The 23,927-nt window shown below is 38.2% G+C and overlaps 1 protein-coding gene across 1 annotated transcript in view; it reads right to left on the bottom strand.

Annotated features, from left to right (window-relative positions):
* Positions 1-23,927, bottom strand: part of LOC107586442 (transducin-like enhancer protein 1) — a 39,389-nt gene that overhangs the window by 3,464 nt on the left and 11,998 nt on the right. The window contains exons 4-10 of the mRNA XM_016273810.1: positions 16,913-16,957; positions 8,773-8,835; positions 6,775-6,849; positions 5,932-6,109; positions 4,910-4,926; positions 3,180-3,314; positions 1,848-1,901 (exon numbers count right to left, since the gene is read on the bottom strand). Of these exons, the coding sequence (XP_016129296.1) occupies positions 1,848-1,901; positions 3,180-3,314; positions 4,910-4,926; positions 5,932-6,109; positions 6,775-6,849; positions 8,773-8,835; positions 16,913-16,957 (567 nt within the window). The remainder of the gene's footprint in view (positions 1-1,847; positions 1,902-3,179; positions 3,315-4,909; positions 4,927-5,931; positions 6,110-6,774; positions 6,850-8,772; positions 8,836-16,912; positions 16,958-23,927) is intronic.

Below are 23,927 nucleotides of genomic sequence, written 5' to 3' on the forward strand. Positions count from 1 at the left end.
TCATATTTTTCATTATGCCATCTGTGTTAACTCAGTAGTAAATGACAAAACAGTTGACAAAACAGAAGACAGTTCTAGTTTAATCCTTGATGTGGGATATTGCAGGAATTCAGATCATTGAAGTGTTAATTATGCAGCGGGGTCACTTAATGATAATAAAAGCATTGCGCAGTCCCCGCTGACTCCAGACGCTCTGCAGCAGAAAACAATCCTGAGTCGCCTGTGATATTATCAGCAATTACTGAATGAATGCAGTTTAATAAATACGAGTGATGTTCAATATTTGTCCAGTAATTGAGAAATAGAGCTGTAATGTTTCACCTTGAAATGGATGATAATTACACAGAAATAATAATAATAATGAATAGGAGTTTTTTGCAGGATGAAATGCATTTGTTGGTGCTGTTCTACAATCAACTACAAATTTGTCATTAAGATTAAAGTCAGTGCGAGACTTGCCAGCGCAATGCTAGGGTGTTTTGGGTGTTTTCTGTGGTCCAGCCCAAAGTCTTTATTATATTCTGGTCTCCAGTTATGGCTTGGGTTGATATTCACCAGCAAAGAAAGTTATTGCATTTTCATTAATGTTTATGAAGACAATTTATTTTTACAACAATATGCTGAACAAACTGTTGATTTGTGCACAGTAAAAATCAGGTCAATTTTGATGTATAAGAAAACAAAACAATGCAAAGCAAAGCAAAGCAAAGCAAAGCAAAACAAAACTAAACAAAAACTAAACATTTACTAGAAATTAATAAAAAAATTAAAATAAAATGTACATTTAAAACAAAAATAAAAGTTCGCTGTGACACAAAATGGGCAGTCAGTTTAACACATTCATTTAGTTTATCATATTTTTAGCCTATACATGATCTAAATTTCGTAATTAGGTATTTTCTTACCATCTGAACAATAGCAATAAACAATGCAGTACATCAAAACCCACTTTTTGTCAAATCTATTCAATCTTGTTTACCACAGTAATGTCTTTATATTTATTTGGGGGCTTTTGTCAGCAATTAGTGAAATATGCAGATAATTGTATTATTAATCAGCATATCATGTAATGAATTTAATTATAAAATGATTTACAGTTTTCAATTGATGATGATTGGCAGCACTACTGTAAGTACAGACTTTCACCAATGTTAATTTAACAGTGCATGTGAACTGACCTCATTTGAGACATCTACTACAAGATTGTCCTCGCTCTTGTCTCCGTCACTGTCCTAAAAGACAACAGACAGGAGAAAAACCATGTTAGATGACACACACAGGCACAAAAATATATACCCCTATGGGATATTCATCAGATACATACATGTACGTCCGATATTGCAGTGTCCTTTTACTGCACCCCCGTCCCCCTCCCTTTGTGTCTGATTACAAAACAAAACAAAAACTAAACATTTACTAGAAATTAATAAAAAAATAAAAATAAAATATACATTTAAAACAAAAATAAAAGTTCGCTGTGACACAAAATGGGCAGTCAGTTTAACACATTCATTTAGTTTATCATATATTTAGCCTATACATGATCTAAATTTCGTAATTAGGTATTTTCTTACCATCTGAACAATAGCAATAAACAATGCAGTACATCAAAACCCACTTTTTGTCAAATCTATTCAATCTTGTTTACCACAGTAATGTCTTTATATTTATTTGGGGGCTTTTGTCAGCAATTAGTGAAATATGCAGATAATTGTATTATTAATCAGCATATCATGTAATGAATTTAATTATAAAATGATTTACAGTTTTCAATTGATGATGATTGGCAGCACTACTGTAAGTACAGACTTTCACCAATGTTAATTTAACAGTGCATGTGAACTGACCTCATTTGAGACATCTACTACAAGATTGTCCTCGCTCTTGTCTCCGTCACTGTCCTAAAAGACAACAGACAGGAGAAAAACCATGTTAGATGACACACACAGGCACAAAAATATATACCCCTATGGGATATTCATCAGATACATACATGTACGTCCGATATTGCAGTGTCCTTTTACTGCACCCCCGTCCCCCTCCCTTTGTGTCTGATTTCACCAATCACACCAACACCACCTTGTCCACCGCTCTCACACGGCTCACACTCATCTCACTGTCCTCTTTCACCCATCTCTAGGAATCAGGAGGTGACAACGCACTTAGTTGCCATGGCAACAGGGCTTTGATGTGATCATGGCCTGATGTTCCTATTGCCATCACCCTATAGTGACATCATCCCCCTAATTATACCCGCCCGGATGGTCACATCCGACTCTTCCCTACATGTGTGTTTGATAAATGCTACACCTGATGCATTGCTGAGCTTTCTGAACTATGATAAACAATTATACTATAAAAAAGAGATTATACCTATACAATAGGTATAAGTTTTTATTAATATATATTTATATAAATGTAATAATAATATAATAAAATAAAATATAATGTAAGTATATATAATATAATAAGTATTATATATTAAAGTGTTACGAGAATTATATAATAAAAATATATATTATTAAAATAGAACTTTACTATTTAAATTATATTTTCTTTTTGATTTTATAATTATAATTACACACATTAAAAATATTTAATATACATGTATTAATTATATTTATAATTACCAATATTAATATGATTTAATATACAATTATTTTTAAATTATATTTATTTATAATTAATTATACATTTATATACAGTTATCTTAATTACAATTTTGTGAAAATGTGGAAATATACCATATTAAGATATGTATTGAACATCATAACATTGCTAAATAACAAAATATAATTACTTATTACTAACATAATATAAAAATAAAATGACTTCCAATAAACACAATAAAAGCTGCAATAAAATAAAATGTCTTTAATAGACATAAAATATATAAGGAATAAATTTACAAAATGCAAATCACGTTCTATACTAGAATTTTGACAACAATGCAAATGTTGTGATCATTATTATTACATATCACATAAGGTGCATGGGGACTGAGACAAAAAAAAATAAAAAAAAATAACAGGAAATCAATGAAATCAAATGTAAATCAAATCAAATAAGATTCCACTGGGATAAAATAAAAATATAACAATAGGGCTGCCAATTTAATATACACAGTTAATTGGGGGACTGAGACAAGTATGATGTCATCATCGTGTGACAGAACCTACGTAGTGAGACGGGAGGACGTCTTTTTCATCACACCGTCTCCGTTTGGCATCGCTGCTGGCCTGTGAGGGATACACCCCTGAGGGACCCTGACGATCCTCCGCTGCCTGACTGTCAGTTGACGACACTGATTTACTCTATAGAGACAGAAAACACAACATAAACACACACACACACACAGTCTCATTTCCAACAAAATGCTAAGGTTGTGCAAAGTTCACTGAATAGTTCATTGTTCTAAGGCTGTTTGATGGCTTTGTGTTGGAAGTCAATAACATCAAATGTCATTGTTTCTCGAGTGTCTCTTAACTAAACGTCATGATGTAAACCCTGCACCATATTTGAATTGCGCTGAAGGGATTTATAGGTCAATTTTGATATTTGTCACTAAGAAAGGTCACTGTATGGAAAAGCCAAATGAGAGTAAATGATGACAATTTTCATTTTTGGGTGATTTATTCCTTTAAAGCAGAATCCTGCACTATTTTGCAATTAAAAACAACAACAACGAACATACTAAATATTGAATTGGCCCAAAACATTTGGTCACCATCTAGTGTCAACTGTCCATTTTTAAACTTTCATCATTATGAGGAGTACAGCAAAACCGGTCTCAAATCAGTGAGTTCAAACACTTCGTTTTCTGCAACGGTGCAGTTTTATGAGCCAAACAGGAAGTGCATTGGACTGAGATGAGAAAAAAGTGCACAAAGAAGCCCAGTTCTCTCAAACAAAGCTGTTTTCTCCAAAATCTCTCTCTCTCTTTTCACTCCTCCTCGCTCAGACCTTTCCTTCTTGACTCCCTCATTTACTTCCTCTACAGTCAGCAACAAGAAATCATCTTAAAGAACTTGGCTGTTATGACTCTTTCTCCTCTGAGTCATTCCTATGCAAGCTCAGTCCTATGGAAGCACGTTTACACCATGGAATAAAAAAATGTAAAATGCAAATTCTAATTTTTATCTTTACGATAATTACGAGAAAAAAATTCTGAGTTTATATCCCGCAATTCTGAGTTTATATTTCATGAGGTTTTTTTGACAGAATTGCGAGGAAAAAAAATTGCAATTACCTTTTTAATATTTGTATTCTTTGGTGGTCTCCTGAAGTTATAGTTTTTTTATGACTGCCAGACGTAAAGTTAGTGATTGTTCACAAACATTCTTGCCCTCTGCAGCTTATACAAGTCATACAGGTTTTGAATGACATGAGGATGAGTAAATGAACAGAGCTTTCATAAATATCAGTTTAAATGAACGTCAAAACTTTTAAACAGACAGTACACCCAAAATTCAATTGCTTATTTTATCCTTGAAACAATAAAAGATTTTCACTATATTTCAAATCTCCTAAAGACATATTATAGCTTTTAAATCATTATTCTCTGAATATGTGACCTTTCGCAGCTGATTCAAGTCAAGATTTTGAAAGACATGATGGTAAGTAGACAAGCTAGAAAGATTCATTTTTGTGTGAACTGTTCCTTTAAGACTATGATGCAACCGAATGACAGAGAATTATGGTTTGTTATATCAAAAGCACAGAATGAACACTTTTCCTCAGCGCTAATGGCAGAGGGTGGGAACAGTGCTGTTTAGAGAGTCCTGAAAGGTCAGTCAGATTTCATAATCCGTACATCTCTTTAAAGGACTCTGTTTTTGGAGTCGTTTATCAAAGTCAGTGGGGTGGAGGCACATATACACACATACAAACACACAAGTTTGATACTCACCCTGCTGGGCGCACCCTCTGGGAGCGGAGGACAGAGAGAGAGAAAGAGAAGGAGGGGTTGGGGATTGACGTCAGTCTAGATAATAATAACAACAATTCCATAGCAAGCCAAGGTCATGCTGAAAAATCCAGTCAGGGTGCAATAAAAATACATCCATTGTATTGAGCTCCCTGAGCAAATCGCCCCTCTGGCCTTCAGTCTATCAGAGTTTCAAGGCTTCTCAGAAGTCTATCCAATCTGCCTGACCAACTCAACACACCCTCGTTCTCTCTATGTTTCACTTTGTGTTTTTCTAGGCCAACTTTTGCACCATCGCTCTCTTATCATGCTCCCTTTAATGCTTGTCAAATCCTATTTTCAAGGTGCACAATAAGTGCACAATAAACTTTCTTAACAAACTTTACCAGTTGCATGCATTTTGTGCCTTGTTGAAGTCTTTATCAAAGGAATAGTTCACTCAAAAATGAAACATTTCTTAAAATCCATTCAAGATGTAGATGAGTTTGTTTCTTCATCAGAATGAGAGAAATTTAGCATCACATCACTTGCTCACCAATGGGTGCTCTGCAGTGAATGGGTGCCGTCAGAATGAGAGTCCAAACAGCTGATAAAAACATCACATACTGTAATCCACAAGTAATCCACTTCCCTCCAGTCCATCAATTAACGTGTGAAGTGAAAAGCAGCATGTTTGTAAGAAACAAATTCAGGGTGGATTATTGTGATGTTTTTATCAGCTGTTTGGACTCTCATTCTGACGGCACCCATTCACTGCAGAGGATCCATTGGTGATCAAGTGATGGAATGCTAAATTTCTCCAAATCTGATGAAAAAATAAACTCATTTGCATTGCCTGAGTAAATTATGAGCAAATTTTCATTTTTGTGTGACCTATTCCTTTAAAGAGGAAATATATATTTAATTTATTATTATTTATTTATACAATTAAATCATTTAATAGCCCCATGCATCTGTGATATTAAAAATGTACATAGAGTAAGACAGGTCAGATAGACACTCACCTCGCAGGTGCTCAGGGTCTAGGTGGTTGCGTTCATCCTTGTTGGCCAGGTGGGCGGAGACTCCCAGAGCCCCGGTGAGGGCCAGCAGCCCTGACGTGCCGCCCAGAGACAGACCTGAAGGGTGAGGAGTAAGAGGAATACCTGGAGTGTGGTGAGACAGGTGCTGAAGCTGCTGCTGCTGAGAGACAGACAGACAGACAGACAAAGAGACAGAGATAAAGACAACAGGTGGAGACATGCACAGAAACACATGGAGATAGATGGATGGATGGACAGATAGATATGTCCCAACCCAATTTTCTGTTTCGATAGGATTATGAGAATATTTCAGTTCTATAAATATAGAATGTAACTATATAGAAAGTAACTAAGTAACTAAATGTAACTTCATAGTCCATAAACTCAGCAGTCCATAAGCTCTCCAGTCAGCCTACAGCAGCAGTGGTGTCAGTCTCTGTCAGTCTCTGTCTGCTGTTGTCCTGTGTGGGCTGTATCACCGTATCACTGGGGTTTAAGTGCAGTAATATGATCAGAGCTCAGAGAGACAGTGGACTGAAGAGAGAGTGTGTCACTCCATAACAGCCAGCAACAAAACAAGCTGTAATTTAGCACAGAGCAGAGATACCTCTCTTTATCAGCTTTCTGATATCTCTTTTCTTTTTTCTCCCCTCCACCATATCTATATATTTCTTTATCTATCAATCTCTCTATCTATCCATCCATCCATCCATCCATCAAACTTTTAATCTATCCATCAATCTGTCTGTCTGTATGTATGTCTACCCATCCATCTATCTATTTTTCTATCCAACATATCAGTATGAGAGGTCAGAGTTCACTCACCCCTATGATGGCGTTGAGCTCTGCCATGGTGACCTGTTTGGCACGTTCCACCGCCTGAACAACCTGCTGTTGATGCTGATACACACAAATGCTTATACTTACATGGTAAGACAGAGACGCAGTATACACACTTGTAGACAAAAACCCAAGCACACTAAAATAAAATGTGAATTAAAGTCTCACAAAAATGTTATTTAACCCCCATCTCTCTCACACTCTCTCGCTCCATCCCTGTCCATCACACACACACACACACAGTCAGTATTGACAGACATATCACTCTGTCCTTCCCCGTCAGCAGACACTAACTCAAGCTAATGCTAAAGGTGACCTCCTAATCAATACAGCTCCGCCTGATCTTTTATTGCTCATCTGCCCAAATAAATCCTCCTCATTTAAAATGAGGATCCATTCCAGACGTTTTATTGGACCACAGCTATCCTCAAATGAAAGGGAGCTCTATCAGTATACATTATATAAAAGGTTATATTTACAAACAGACTGTATGAAAATAATGAACGGTAAACAGATGTTATTTACAGAAGTCTTACATAAACCACAATAAAAGTTTTACCTTTATTTAGTCAGAATAACAGAACTGTGGCTGATTAATGGGTGAATCTCAAGAAGAGAAATTGACAAATGCCTTTTTTTTTGCTTAATTAAAATTTAAATGAACAATATTTAATCAGATTATTATAGCATTATGCACAACAATAATAATAATAATTAATTATAAATTAACATAATATACTTTAATATTATATAATAAAATAGCATGTCATATAAATATATATCAATATAAATTATATAATAAAATTATATATATTAAATAGCTAATGTTCTTGCAAAATTTTTTGAGAAATTATGTTAATCCTTTCTCATTTTCCATTTCGGTTTTGAACTCTAAAGGTGAGTTGCATTAATTCATAGTTTGCATTCATGCAGAGCCCACTGTAAACTCCAGAGGACTACAGCTCCAAAGCTTTGAAGATAGCAATGGATCTATGGCTGCTCCTCGACAAGGGAACTGGAGCTTTGAATATGCTGGGACACAGAACAAACCATTCCAGTCTTAGCCATCCATACTAACACAACAACAAAAACAACAACTAGAAAAGCAACATCCGAATCTCAAGAGTTTCTAATGAAGTTCTCCTTCTACCTTTCATGTGAATTTATAGAAACTAGCAACATGTAGAGAACGAGAACTTTAGAGGGATAGTTCACCCAAACATTAAAATTCTGTCATTATTTATGCATCCTCCACTTGTTACAAACCTGTTTGTGTTTCTTTCTTCTGTTGAACACAAAAGAAGATATTTTGAAGAATGTTGGTAACCAAGCCATTGACGGTAGCCACTGACTTCCATATTTTTTTCCACACCATAAAAGTCAATGGCTCCCTTTAACTGTTTGGTTACCAACATTTTTCAAAATATCCTCTTTTGTGCTCAACAGAATAAAGAAACTAAGGTTTGGAAAAAGTGGAGAATGCATAAATGATGACACTTTTTTTGGGTGAACTGTCCTTTTAATTTGTTTATTTTCACCAAGAACTCCTCAATTTGTATGTGAATCACTAGAATTGGATGTTCTGACTTATTTGAAAGGTGAGTCATTGTTGGACTTCTGGTTCAACCAATGGTGTGACTTTGGCGCCTACTTGTAACACTAGTAGCAGAACTGCTAATAAAGCAAACAGTGATGCTGGACTCAAGCTGAATTTGCAACCTGAGCTCATCAAGTTATCGCAGACAACTTTCGGTAACTGAACGCGGCAGGAGTTTACGGCTTCGTTAAAAAACGCAGGATATCAGCAATCCTTGTTTAGTCAGAGATGTGAGACGGGGTCGTTAAAATCTAGAAGCTGTCTGCCATACTGAGAGTGGATCAGTTTGACGGGGAGGGGGGAGAGAATGTGTGTGTGTGTGTGTGTGTACGCCTGTGGGAGAAGACCCCAGAACCCTGATGAGCTGTCAATCACTGTCAGCGTACCTCCTGAGAGAGGAAAGGGATGATTTGAGCACAGATAGCACTGAGTCGCTTCACGATCTCCGCCTGCAAGAGAACACACACGTACACATGCTCGATTAGAAGAGAAAACAGTGACAGTGATAAACCTGTACAACTGCACTGGGCTCTCAATTCCCAAGCACACAAATGGCTTCAGCTTAGATTATATTCATGTCAATGTCTAAGCAACAAAAGATACACAAGACAGAGAAAGTGAATGACAGATAATAATGAAATGAGGGCCATTTAGCACAGCTGGGATGGAGGTTTTAGGTTAATTGTAATTTTGTGCACATGAATGATAAAAAAAACTATTCCTAACACTAGTAACCACCCAGAACACCCAGAAATAGTTAAAGGGGTCATATGGTGCAATTTAAATTTTTCCTTTCTCTTTGGAGTGTTACAAGCTCTTGGTGCATAAAGAAGATCTGTAAAGTTGCAAAGACTAAAGTCTCAAATCCAAAGAGATAATCTTTATAAAAGTTAAGAGTCAACCATGCCTACCTAAAACGGCTCATTCTAACACGCTCCCACATATCTACGTCATGATGTGGGAAGATTTGCATAACACCGCCCAAATGTTCACGCAAAGAAAAAATGCGTAACTTTGATTCTCGCTGTAGTATTGTTGTTGCCGTGTGTTTCGTTGTGAAAGCGAAACTACTTTGTTTGGCTTTCCAAAAGAGGACGATGTCCTTTTCTTCATGCCTAGAGCTGATCCGTGCTGGTCGCTGAGGAAATACATCAACTTCACGCTGTGGATCGCCGGATCGGCTTTCACCGTGGACGAAGCGGAGCCCAGCCCGGGGTCATCCCATGTGGTTGCCGCAAGCCCGCCGGCCGCTCCTTCATCGAATCCGCCGGCCGCCAGCCTCCGCTCACTCTAGCCACCAGCTGCCGCTCACTCAAGCCCGCCGTGTGTGACGCTGTGAAAGCGAAACTACTTTGTTTGGCCTTCCAAAAGAGGACACAACTAGAAATCAGGGGTTAAGTTGTATTTACAACACTGTTCCAGAACAGTTCAACCCAAATATTCAGATATGTGTAGCACATTTTATGGAGGACTGTTTCCTGATCCTGGGAGAGTAGACTACAATGCCAGCGCTTCTGCCTCACAGATTGTAAGTAAGTTTTCATATTTAAAGGATTTGCCACTGACAATTCAAACGCGAGTTTGTGTAGAGTAGCGCTTGTTGTTTGTCATTTCTCTAATCGCAAATGCAGACATGGTTTTATGTTTACGCGGCGCGATGCAACGCGTAAAAAGACAGTGTAAGTCATTATAATCCGTAATTATGTTCCCACTGGATGCAAAAAATGCCTCGTTTGTAATGGGTTTTAATGTTTTTGTCTCGTCTCTCCGGCCGGGACACGGCATCACACAGTATGGTAAGGGGTGTAACATTTCCGTCACACGTTTGAGGTATTCGGCCAATCACAATGCACTGGATAGCTGGCGAATCAGAGCACACCTCGCTTTTCAGACCAATGAGCTTTGTAAAAATCGACGCGTTTCAGAAAGGCGGGGCATAGAGGAGAAACAATATTTTACAGTATGTGGAAAATAATGTGTTTTTTTAACCTTAAACTACATAAACACAATTAATTACACCAAATGCACAAAATAATGTTCTTTTTAACAACATCATATGACCCCGTTAATAAAAAACACTCATAAAATCCTAGCAGACAACATGAACACTCTAGCAGTCACCTAGCAACCATACATAAATGCCCTAACAACCACTCAGAACACCCTAGCAATCCCCTAGCAACCACCAAGAACACTCAAGCAACCACCAGGAACTATGCATGTAGCAACACCCTATCAATTAGCGACAAAGCAACACGCTACTAACAATACAACCTAGCAACATGTTAAAAACCACTCATGACATCCTAGCAACTATAGCAATCCCCTAGTAACCACCAAGAACTATGTAGTAACACCCTATCAACTGCATTGCAACGCGACCAGCAACAATCAAACAGAACACCTTAGCAATGCAAAAAACACCCATAAAACCATAGCAACCACCTAGAACACCCTAGCAACCACCAAGAACTATGTAGCAACACCCCATCAACTACATAGCAAGTAACGTGCTACTATAAAACAGAAAACCTTAGCAATGCAAAAAACACTATAGCAATCACCTAGCAACACCCTATCAAAGCATAGCAACATGCTATTAACCAAACAGAACATCCTAGAAATGGGCTTAAAACAACTCAAGATGTCAGAGAAACCACCCAGAACACCCTAAGCATCTGCAAAGCAATACCCAATTAACCATCCAGCAACACCCCTGCAATATGCTAAAAACACTCATAACATCACCCAAAAAAACCCTAGCAACCAAAAACCCTAACAATGAACTAAAATCACTCATAACGCCCTAACAACCACCCAGAAAACCCTAGCAACCCCTTAACAACCATACAAAATACCCTAGCAATGCACTTACAGCACCTCATGACATTCTGGTAACCACCCAGAACACTCTAGCGACACCCAGCAACCACATAGAAATGCACCAGCTACGCTCTAGCAATCACCCAGGACATCCTAGCAACCACTTAGAACACCTTAGCAACCACATAGAATTGAAGCAGTGAGTATTACATGGGCAAGCTTTTCAGAAAATATGTCTAGTTTGTGTGTGTGTGTGTGTGTGTGTGTGTGTGTGTGTGTGCGCGCGTTTTTGTGACAAATGAGGACATACATTTGTATAATGACAAAGGTATGACATAGGTATTACAAGGAGAAGGTGACTTTTCAGGACATAACCCCATGTCCCCACTTTTCGAAACGCTTATAAATCACACAGAATGGAATGTATTGAAAATCTGAAATAGCCCAAAGTTTTCTGTAAGGGGCAGGGTTGGTGTAGGGCAATAGAATATACGGTCTGTACAGTATAAAAAACCATTACGCCTATGGGATGTCCCCACTTTTCACAAAAACAAACCTGTGTGTGTGTGTGTGTTGAGTTCGATTCATTCAGCCATTTTCCTGCTCTCTCTCTCTCTGAGAGAGAGAGAGAGACAGAGCTCTTCAGGGCTGAATAGCTTGAATAGTCTCAATCTCCTTGCAACAAAGCACACAAACACACACATGTTTAATTATAGTCTCACTAAGAAAAACAACAGACAGGCAGACAAGTGTTTCACATACGCTGCAACACACTAACAGTTAATTACTTTCACTTGCATACACACACACACACACACACACGCGCGCGTGCACACGTTCCTTTCAAGACGTTCCTCACGGTGCCCAGTCACCATCCACCTTCATACTCCAGCAGCCATTATCCTTCTTTTTACTGTTTTTTTTCATTCTTTTCTTCCTGTCCTGTGGTAAGGCTCTGTGATTCTCTCAAACACACACATGCACACACACACTCTAATGGAGGAGTATTTGCGGTGATGGAGGCACAGAAACATAGCAGACCTCTAAGTGCACTCTAATACCTACATGAGGAGCAAAGCAAACCTGTGTTTTAGAGCTTGATGTTTGTAGCGGAGCTATTTTAAACTGATCATATTATAAACTGATAGATAGACCACCACACAATATATTAAACAAAATTCATAACGATGTAAAAAAGGAACATACTTGACTTAATGTTTTATATATTTATTAATTAAAGCAGATCTATCTATCCATCCATCCATTCATCTGTACAACAATCTATCTATCTAGTACAGTCAGGATATTAACTTATGAAAATCAGGTTATGATATTTCATAGAGTAGCTACTATTAGCTGGAAACATATAATTATTACCTGGCAGAATACTTGTTACTCCTGCCATATGAGACTGCAGACGACTAAACGGAAGCATGTTCAGTTGTTTGCATTTTTGTTGGGACACAGTGTAGCAGTGATGCTGAACATCTGCAGATTGTGTGCGTGAGTGTGCACGCGAGTGAAACAGAGCTCATTTGTGTATAATGAGGTTGAGGGAGCGAGTGATGTAACCGGTTTGGAATGAAACAGAGTGTGTTTGAGAAAAAGAAAGAGAGCGCAGGAGGGAAATTAAGAAACAGAGGAGGAAAACAAGATGTGTGGATGTTTGCGAGGAAGTCCCAGGGTGCCAACCTTTTAGCATAATGGCTTTGTCACTCGATCAAAAGGACCTGAGTAGGTGCAGATGCCCCGCTGCTTGTGTGTTCACATATAGGCTATTTACCCAGAATTCACGTGAGTGTGTGAACATGTCTCCACATTTGCATAGACTTGCTGTGTGTGTGTGTGTTCAGCAGTTATTAACTTTCTACCATCCAATGGAAGGAATCATATTTTCACTATATTTACATGACTTCATGACATGTTTGCATGTCAGAAAGGCAGCAACATTCGCAGTTCTGGGCCGTCTGCGCTAATTAAATGGCCGAGTATAATATTTGCTCATAAATGAACTGGACTAATGTTCAAATTTGAATATTAATTTAAAAAAATCTAAATATTAACATTTAAATATCCATCCATCCATTCATCCAATATCTATGACTATATCAAATAAAATAATTTAAATAACAAATATATATATATATATATATATACACACACACACACACACACACAGTTTAAAAATAATAATATAATAAAAAGTACAATAAAGAATGTCTGTATCTACATAAAAATTGAATAATAATTAGGATAATTTATATGAAATGTTAAAAATGAAAGCTAATTAATATTAATAGCTATATTAAAATAAAAATATATTAAAATCAAAAGTTTTTGGGTACATGACATTGTCAGATGCCCCATTAACTGCTTTTGTTTGGACGAGTGTGTTGGAGTTTGTATTTAGTTTGTAATACAGCGCAACAGTGTACACATGTGCAGGAATGTGCCCACATCCCCCCTCTGTACGTGCTCTCCCCCTCTGCACATTTAATTACCCATGAGCCTTTGCATGTGTATAGGGTTTTGTGCATATATGTGTGCTCGTGTCCTCCTTTGTGAGCGTGTCTGATATTCAGTGCTTTACTGCTCTCTTTTCCTCCCTTGTTCTGTTTCTTTTCTTCCTTTTTCCGAATGGAAGGGCCATCAATCAGAGAGAAAGAGAGGGAGAGCGAGGAGAGGAGGGAGGAGAGGGGGATATTGGCGGAGCGCCAAGGGAAGAGAGGCTGGCACACTGCCCAGAGAAAGAGAGAGAGTGAGCATCACTAGAGCGAGCCAAAATGAGAGGAGGGAATTTAAGAGAGAGAACAAGCACAGATAGAGAGAGACAAGGGGTGAAAGAGACAGCGACTGAGAGAGAGAGAGAGAGCAGTGTGACAGATGAGGAGAAGAGAAAATGAGGCCTTTATTGAATACCTCTGTGCCTGTGACCACAATCAGTGATTAGAACGTCATTGCTTAATATTTGCCTTTAAATGTCTGAAGAGAGAGAGAGAGAGTGAGAAAGAGACAGAGAGAGAGAAAGAGACTCCATTAGACATAAAGAGGGCAGGCTGATAAGACCAAACCTGCATCTGGGGGCATCACTTTAAAGGAGCGTGTGTGTGCGTATTCGTGTGGCTTTATATTTCCACTTTTTTATGGCTTTTTTTGTCCACTATCCCACCTTTCTCTCTTTCACACACACCTCACTGCATTGACTGTAATCATAATGCCAGAGCCATTAGAGGGGCTGTTTCACAGTATTGCTGAAAACCACACGGACACAGACAGACAGACAGACAGACAGACAGACATATAGATAGATAGATAGATAGATAGATAGATAGATAGATAGATAGATAGATAGATAGATAGATAGATAGATAGATAGATAGATAGATAGATAGAAAAAGTTAATATCACAATATAATTAATATGACAATGATTCAACACTATTGTTAATATCTCATTTCTCAAGCATGCATTCAGGGATTCAGTGAACACATCTATTTAGATGCGGTGAATTATGATTGAGATGCCAATCATGTGCAAACATCATCAGAACATTGCTGAAAATCATGTGGCAATTTCACACAGCATAGAATTCAGTGGCTAACACACACACACACACACACACACACACACACACACACACTGACCCATCTAGATCTCTGTCTAGCCACCCCTCATAGCTTGTCTTAATCCAGTGCTTTAAATGAACTGGGACAGGAGTGAGACCTAGAGAGACAGACAGGAAAAACCTAAAAGCACTACAATCAAAGCAGTATTACAGGAGGGGTGGAGACAGAGAGATGTGTGAATCCTATTAGGAGGCAAAATCAATTTGGAAATTCAAACAACATAGAATCCAGTGGCTAACACACACACACACACACACACACACACACACACACACACTGACCCATCTAGATCTCTGTCTAGCCACCCCTCATAGCTTGTCTTAATCCAGTGCTTTAAATGAACTGGGACAGGAGTGAGACCTAGAGAGACAGACAGGAAAAACCTAAAAGCACTACAATCAAAGCAGTATTACAGGAGGGGTGGAGACAGAGAGATGTGTGAATCCTATTAGGAGGCAAATCAGTTTGTTGAATATGAAAGCATTAGGACCAAAGCCCCGCCCACTGACATACAACCACACACCTCGCCCCTAAACGGCAAATAAAACCAAAAAATTGTGGGTGCTTGCTTCACATGTCAATAAGACATGCTCTAAGTGGGCGGTTGCGAGCCAAACTTTATGCCGATACTAGGTTTCTCTCTCTTCCAGTGTCTTTTTTTGTCTTTCTGTCTTCCTCCATCGCTCTCCATTCATGTGTTCTAGCTCACACAGAGAGCGTGTATGATTACCCCCTTCTTCACATGCCACTGATGCTGGGAAAGACTGATTTATAAGGAAATCAGTCAGAGGAAAGGAAAGACAGACACACTCAAGCACTGTCTATTTTATTCAGTATCCGATTCTCAAAAGGAATTATGCAAATCAGGTATCACATTCAACAGGAGGTACTAACACTAAACCAGTTTGTTCCTTGATCGCATTATGCATATTGTCAACAAAAATGGGTAAAATCACCTGTTACAATATAATATAATATAATAATACATTTTTATTTTTAAATGTTTTTACAATTTTTATTATAATTATTATTTTTTAATGTAAGTAAAGCCCACTTCATGCCTTTAAGAGGTCTCCAAAAAGCATGTGTGTATGTGTGTATGATGTTATGAATATGTGTGTGTGATTATGGAGAATCATGGAGTATTATGACCCTCCCTAAAACTCCATTAAAACCATTTAATTGCCCAACACACATGGGGGAATTCACTGAGAATGAATTGGACCTACTGATAGCGTTGTTTATTTGCACTTGCATGTGTATGTGGTTTCAGTAACCGATTCTTAAAAGGAATTATGCAAATCAGGTATCACACTGAACACAATGTGCATGGTCTAGTTCCTTATTTTAGAAGTCAGAGTGCTTGGTTGTGCATTCAATTATTTCTAGGGAAAATTCTTCTTTATTAAAAAAAATTATTCATATAAAAATATTTGTATAATAATAAATACAGCGCAAAATGTAATTGTACTTAATTTATGTAACAAAAAAAAATGCATGGAATCTGATGTATATAAACAAGATTAAAACCACATCCATATACATTACGATTGCCAATGATCAGATCACAAGAAATCGGATGTTTATAAAACAGATCCAACCCACATCCATACATGTTTAAATGGTCAGACCACATAAAATCAGACATTTATAAACCAGATCCAAAACGCATCAATATGTGTTACAAGTGCGAACGGTCAGATTATATTAAATCAGACGTGTACAAACCGAATCCAAACCACATCAATGTGTGTTGCAAGTGTGAATGGTCAGATTACATTAAATCAGGTGTGTACAAACTGAATTCAAACCACATCCATATGTGTTACAAGTGTGAACAGTCAGATCACATGAAATTAGACTTTTATAAACTGGACCCAAACTCCATCCGTATCTGTCACAAATGTGAACAGTCAGACCACATGCACAATATTGTGCATAGCTGCAAGCTTATAAACAGCCAGTCCTGATAATCTGATCTATGTGCAATGTGAACAGAAAATAAGATGCCGTTTTGGAGTGCTAAAATACCACAAGCAAAACTGTTTAGTGAATTCACCCAACAGGTTTGTCTTACCTGTTTGTGCATCTCAATGTTGAGCCCATAGGACATCTCGTAGTACTGTGGGAACACAAATGTGAGAGTATCAATCAGCACCGTGATGAATTAAACAGCAGTGAATCATCATCAATCAAAATAAAACCTCAGCGGCCTGACAGACACTAACAACTTGCTTAAACTACAGGAAGACGGAGAGAGTTTGAACGCGTCCGCGTGTGTTTCTGCACATCTGTTTTAGCAGGCAATGCCAAAGATGAAGATGAAACCTGACACAACTGCTTGCTTATTCTGTGTCTTTCTCAGTCTGTCTGTCTCGCTCACACACTCGGTAACTGCTCTGTGTGTAGCTCGATTTTCAAAAATCCTTTTTCCTCTTCTCTCCCCTTATCTCTGTCTTTACCGATCAGCTCCCTCGTTACCGACCTTCCTTTTTAATCCTCCTCTCCCCTGCCCTTCTCTATTATTCCATAAAACTCCATTTCCCATCCGTGATGTGTGCCTGACCTCCTCTCTTCTATCAAACCTTCTCTGTGGTTTAATCTCAGGATTAAAGTCTCATCATTTCTAATGACAGTGACTGGAAACCCAAAAGTGTCGATATGAGGTTAACGAGCAGTGAAATATTCCAAAGTTTGGGCACACCTACCTACTCATTCTTTATTAGTGCTTGCGAAGCAAATTATCTATATTCATATTCTTCTTAATCTTGGGGCACACACACTACATGTTCTGCACCTTCCACATTCTGCACACTTCCCATCCGAAATCCCCTATCCCCCCATTCCCCCACCTAAAAATATGAATGCTCGATGTAGGTGCCCTGCTGCCAGCTCTGCATGTAGGCCTATGCTGGACACTTGTTGGCTGATTTTCCCTCACTATCCGACCCAAAACAAAATCCATTAAAAATATAAATAAGGTTAAGATTTTTGTTTTGTGCATTCATGCATATTCATGCATAGGCACAATTTGTCTACAAAACTCATTTCAAGCCACGTATAAAAACCTTCTGACCAAAAGGACTTTAAGATCATGAGAACTATAAATCCAGTCAAGCGTGTCCAAACTTTTGACTGGCAGTTTAAATGTGAGTCTATAAAATGAAGCATTTTAGACATGTGTTGCGCTGTATTCAAATTTATTGCATTTCCAGTATTGATCGCTCCGGTGGATGATGAATTTTAGATAAAGCGTGACATAACAGCAGAACTATTTCCCCATCTATCTGGTCTGCTGGCACACACACACACACAAATATAAATCACGTTCGCTGGTTCTGCATGCTGATAGTGCAGCAGGGCCGCTGGAAGCGGTTTCGTTTTAAAAAGCTTTGCGGCAGCCCAGAAGGCTATTCAGCAGCACTCGTATTACCTCACTTAAGGCCAAAAAAGGTCTCTGCATCATTTCAGACCAACATTAGTTCTCAGCATGTTTTGATGTAGAATCAATCCAGGGAGAAAATGCGGAGCGAAAATTCTAATTCACACAAAAATAGGCGATATATCAGCCAATTAATCGACCTGGCCGACATATCGGTACCAACTGAAATGCTTCCATTAGCCAGCCTTTACACGAAAACAAAACCACACTGGTTTGGGGAAACAGTGTCCTAGATATTTGGTAACCACCCTAGAAACCATATAGCAACACCCTGGCAACCACCCAGAACACTCTAGAATCAAGGCACTGAGTTTTGAACAGGCAAACATGACTCAAATTGAGCTGTACTTAATGTGGCTACGGGAGAGTTTCTATCAGTTTAACTGACAAGTGATCTATTACCTCAACCTACACACAGTCCTGTAAATAAGATGTTTAATTAAGCTGAAATAGTTTAAGCAGTCAGCATGTCGTGTCTACGGTCTCTCCCTAAAGAAAATGTTGAATGACAGAGTGTCAGACAGGCAATCTAAGGACAGGACACCTGCAGCTCATTTTCTCTTCAAAGCATTTTAGTCCTTTAGTTTTGCTTTACTAAATATATTTTGACTTCTTCAGCTACATTTTATAAAGATAAAATTACAGGACTCCATTAAGGACAGGCCAATGGCTTGGGACCAGTGTGAGAGAATTTGGGACCCTACAGGTAATTTGTTGTGCTCATGGGGACACGGGCTGTCATATTGCTCTCTTCCTGTACAAGGCAAAATGCTCATTGCAAATAAATAAATAAAATAATAATAATAATACTAAAATAAATAAATTAAAAAATATATCTAGATGGATAACAACTGGAGAAATTTGTATGAAAAAAACTGTCAAAATTGGAAATGGGTTGAATACGATAAAAACACTGTATGCCACCATTTAAAAAAATAGCTAAACTGTATGAAATTATAGCTGAATTTATAAACATTATAATTAATTTTTTTTACAACATGTGTCAGGAGCTAATGTAATTAGCTCTTCAATTTATTAAGTTTTTTACACAAAAAATTAAGATTATAAAATAAAATTATTTTGAAGTTTTAAATGTGCAATGTTAGTTGGAAATATAACCAATTTAATTTAAATAATTTAAAATTAAATTAAATAAAAAAAAATGTGTGTGTTGTAGTTTACATCGCATGCTTGTACTATTTAAAGCTCATATCTTAAGGTGGGTGAGTTTGACGTGTTGTTTTTGTGTGATTGTGTTGTTATTCTGGATATCGGTGGATAGTGGTGCGCTTTTGGCTCGTAATGTTCTTACGTTCCCTCGCCGCGGCTCATTGTTATATAAGCTCTCTCATGCTATGTGCATTCTCATTCTACACCGCGAGTGTGTGTGTGTGTATGTGTGTAATCCCCTTAGAGTGTCAGTGTGTGTGTGTGTGTGTGTGTTGTCTGGAGCAGATTGCTCGCGACATGTGGCGGATGTAGCGGGGCTCAATGCGGCGGAGGTTCAACAAAGCCTCTCCTCCTGCCTCAGCCGCGGTGTGTGAGTGTGTATTAGTCCTCACTGGTCTAAAGAGGGGCAATATGTACTGGGTGTCCCCTGGTTCAACCCGGCAGCTGTTTGCCATCCGTCGCTTGTACTCATATCCTGCTGTGTCGCTGGTCACTTGGCTCTTGCTGAAATCTCTGTAGATGTGCATGTGTGTGTGTGTGTGTGTGTCTGTCCGTCCATTTCACTGTACTGGATGCAGCTGTGATCTTCTAAGCTCAGACACATCCTGATCTAGTATTACTAGACAGGCAACACTGATGAGGTATAATTTCCATTGGGCTTGTCTCTCAGGCTCATCGCATCTGCCACGAACCCATTTACACCAAACAGGCCAAATTGAATTGACCGATATAAAAATAGTTGTCCTCTGTACTGTCAAAAGAGCTCCAAAAAAGGAAATACTAAATAGATTTGCATCTCCAGTAAGAAATACCAGAGTTTGCCAGGGTAGAAAAGGATTTTAGGCTTTAGGCTTTCAGCATGCAAGACCAATCAAATTTCAGTATGCAAATATCAACATCATAGCTGTCAGTTAGATTTTATAGATGTCCGACTTGTAAAAATGAGTTTAGTTTCTTGTAGAACTAGCATTTACAACTTATAAACTCTGAAGCTTCGACTTGTACCCATAGATATGTATTCACAGACTCCAAAGACGGCAATGCATCCACCATCTTGGAACAGTCAATGTGTCGTCACTCACAGTAAATATCAGTGAGTTTCCCAAGATGCCAAAAAATTGCAGCCTCTTGTTGTAAAAACGCTGATTTAAAATCCTGAAGAAATGGGATACATTTTTACAGGTGAGAATGTGTTTGTGTTTTTATATGAAGGCCTATTAACTCAATATTACCGGTTTTAACTGTTTGATGCCTTTGTCTTCTTGCATTGTTAGTTTAGCAAAATCATCTGCTGAAGTCTACTGCAGATACAAATATTCATATATGCGTATAACTACGGTTGTAGACATGCCGTCAACTTGCTCTCGAGTTCCCGGGTGGCTTTGACCCTTCCAATATGGTGGACACCAAAGATATAGCATCCCACAGAAACCACTGCTAATGAGGCATCTATGTATTTACATCTATGCTTGTACCACCTGAGCTCTGTTACATCATGCAGAAACACAAAATGGCAGCATCTTCAATAGTAAAATGAAGTTAAGCAGTTATTTCTGTTTAATAGATTTTTAATGTCTTAATTGAAGAATAATATGACAACAAAACGAAAGACATACAACCACTATTAAAAGTCAGTCATACAGGTTTGGAACGACATGAGGTTGAGTAAATGATGACAGAATCATGGTAAGTTGTGTATTAAAACATTCAAAGTCTTCATCATTTTAATCAGTTGCAAGCCAAAGAAAGAGCCGTATCATAAAGGATTTCATTATACTTCCTTTTTTTCCCCAGACAATAAAGTGACATTATATGAAAGCCATGAACGCCATTAGTGACAGTGCTGTTGGCGGCTGTTCTTGAATCCGAGACTGAATTACGAGTTACCTGGCAAGTTTCCTGACAGACGGGAGAAAATTGCGAGTGTGTTATCAGCCACACAAAACCAGAGCCGTGATTCATAGACTGCCAATACATATCAGCGCAATTATAGATTAAGCTAATTGCAGAATGCCATTTTATCAAATTGAATAAAACCTTGAATAATTGGTTACATTTCTGTTAAGGAACACTATTGAAACTGTAATGCAAACAAATATTAACATGTACAGCAACACTATAATAATATCTCCCATTTGCTCTCATTTCTGTTCAATTCTTTCTCTTAGAATGCAAGCAGGTTAAATGGAGACTTTCTCCTGCTTCTCAGATTTGTTCCTGAGAAAAAAAACATACTATTCTCAAAGAGAATAGAAAAGAGTTTAAAAAAAACTCAACTAGCACTGTCAAAATACCAGAATTTTAGGATGGGTGGCAACAGCTAGCTCTCAGAACATGTTTTTGCATTTAAAAATGTGAAACTTAGGACAGTGGACTGGAAAAAAAAAGGTTTCAAACTGTGTTTTTTTTAAAAACTTATTTAAACTGGAGGGGCTTGCTTTTTATTTCAATCTAGCGTGTTTGCATAGAAAAACAATCGAAAAGCTGTGCAGTGGAATGTAAAAATGCAATAGTGCCACCTACTGTGTTGGAGTGTCAACCAGATAGTTACTGGCGCCGGATTATTTACAATGTTTATTTTAAGTGCAGTATCAACAAAATTCTCTCATCTACTTAATGCGCATTCAATTTATAGCTCTATACTCTCACAGCATGTCAACAATTGTCTCACAAAGAGTTACAAGAAACATCTGAGCAGATGCGGAGTACAAAAAATGAGAACAGCAAAGGTTTCGTGAGCTATAACAGAACAACTCTGAGCAATAAAATGTTCCTCTGAGTTGTTTTGACCAACATATCATGATGGATAAATTAGGTGAAGGTCTGTAAACAGAAACTCGCGGCTTTGACATCAAGCTTGTGTAGATGTTTTGTTCAAGAATGGTTTGGACCTTTACGAAAGTTAAAAGTGAAACATAAATAAAAGATGTTTTGAAACCTTTTTTTGTAAATTTTTGCAATTAGCTTTGGTGCTGTTAATGTAGCAGAAATGGTGTACCGTAGCTTTAAATGAGAGTTAAAAGTGAAACAAAAAGTAAATTAAAGATGATTTAAAAAAAAAATGTTTTATTTATTTATTATTTTAAATTTTTTACAATTAGCTTTGGTGCTGCTAATGGAGCAGAAATTGTGTAGCCTACCATAGCTTAAAATGAGAGTTAAATGTTATACTGAAAGACATTTCGGGGGGAAAAAAATTGTTTTTGGAGCCATGGTGAGCCAACTTTTTTTTTTCCGTCAGAGAATGACTTTGAGCAACCTGCCAGTGATGTGCCTGGTTGTGTTTGTTGAAAATTGTTTTTAAAAATGATTTTTGCAGTTAGCTTGGCTGCCTCTAGTGGAGCAGAAATGGTGTACCGTAGCTTTAAATGCGAGTTAAACGTGAAAGTAAATGAATGTATTTCAGCGCTACTGCTTGCTTTATAATTAGCTTTGTTTGTTTTGGAAATATCAGTTAGGGTTTCCATCACAGGGCAGCAACAAGTTTCTCTTAAAACAGGAGTAATCCATTAGTCCTTTCTTCTTTTTTTGGATTAAAATACTCCTCACTCTATCTTTTCTCTCTCTTTTTCTCACACACACACCGCAGCACTCAAACGTTTAGCTTACTAAGGAATAATCGTTTTCAAATGTGTCTTATCCTTTCTGTCTTCCTGGTTTCCCCTTCTCCTTCTCTTCCCCTCCTTTTCTTTCTCTGCCCTCCTCTTTTCGTCGTCTTACTGTCTCCAGCTGCATCTTTATACCATCTCTCTCACTCAGTCAGTTCTTCTCCTCTTCATCTACTCTATCGGCCTTTATCTTCCCCTCCTCTTTCTTCTTTTTTACTGCTGCGTTTCAATCACCGCTCGCTCTCTCTCTCTCTTTATCCTTTCTGTCTTCCTGGTTTCCCCTTCTCCTTCTCTTCCCCTCCTGTTTTTCTTTCTCTGCCCTCCTCTTTTCGTCGTCTTACTGTCTCCAGCTGCATCTTTATACCATCTCTCTCACTCAGTCAGTTCTTCTCCTCTTCATCTACTCTATCGGCCTTTATCTTCCCCTCCTCTTTCTTCTTTTTTACTGCTGCGTTTCAATCACCGCTCTCTCTCTCTCTCTCTCTCTCTCTCTCACTCACTCACTCACTCTCCTCGTTCGTCTTTGCTGCTGATCTCTCCTTATGTTCTCTCTCTGGCGCGAGGGCAATCTGTGACAGTAATGTTCGGAGGCGAGCAGAGAGCATCAGACGGATGAGTTGGGGCGGGGGTGTTACTGCAAAAGCAGCGCATTAGCCCCGTCGTTTGCTCCATCTTTCCATCCTCGGCTGCCCCAGGCTCTGGATTACACACAACGATCACAGAGTGACCATGTAGATGGGCGCTCATTAAAGGCTAGATCATGATGGCGCATCAGGACACACACACACACACACACAAATACTGCAACCCACAATCTGGATTTAGAATTTAGTAGTTAATGAGAATGATTTACTTAAGCGGATTTGAACCTC

The sequence above is a fragment of the Sinocyclocheilus grahami genome, unplaced genomic scaffold (genome assembly GCF_001515645.1).
Source record: "Sinocyclocheilus grahami isolate Dianchi unplaced genomic scaffold, SAMN03320097.WGS_v1.1 scaffold81.1, whole genome shotgun sequence".
NCBI lineage: Eukaryota > Metazoa > Chordata > Actinopteri > Cypriniformes > Cyprinidae > Sinocyclocheilus > Sinocyclocheilus grahami.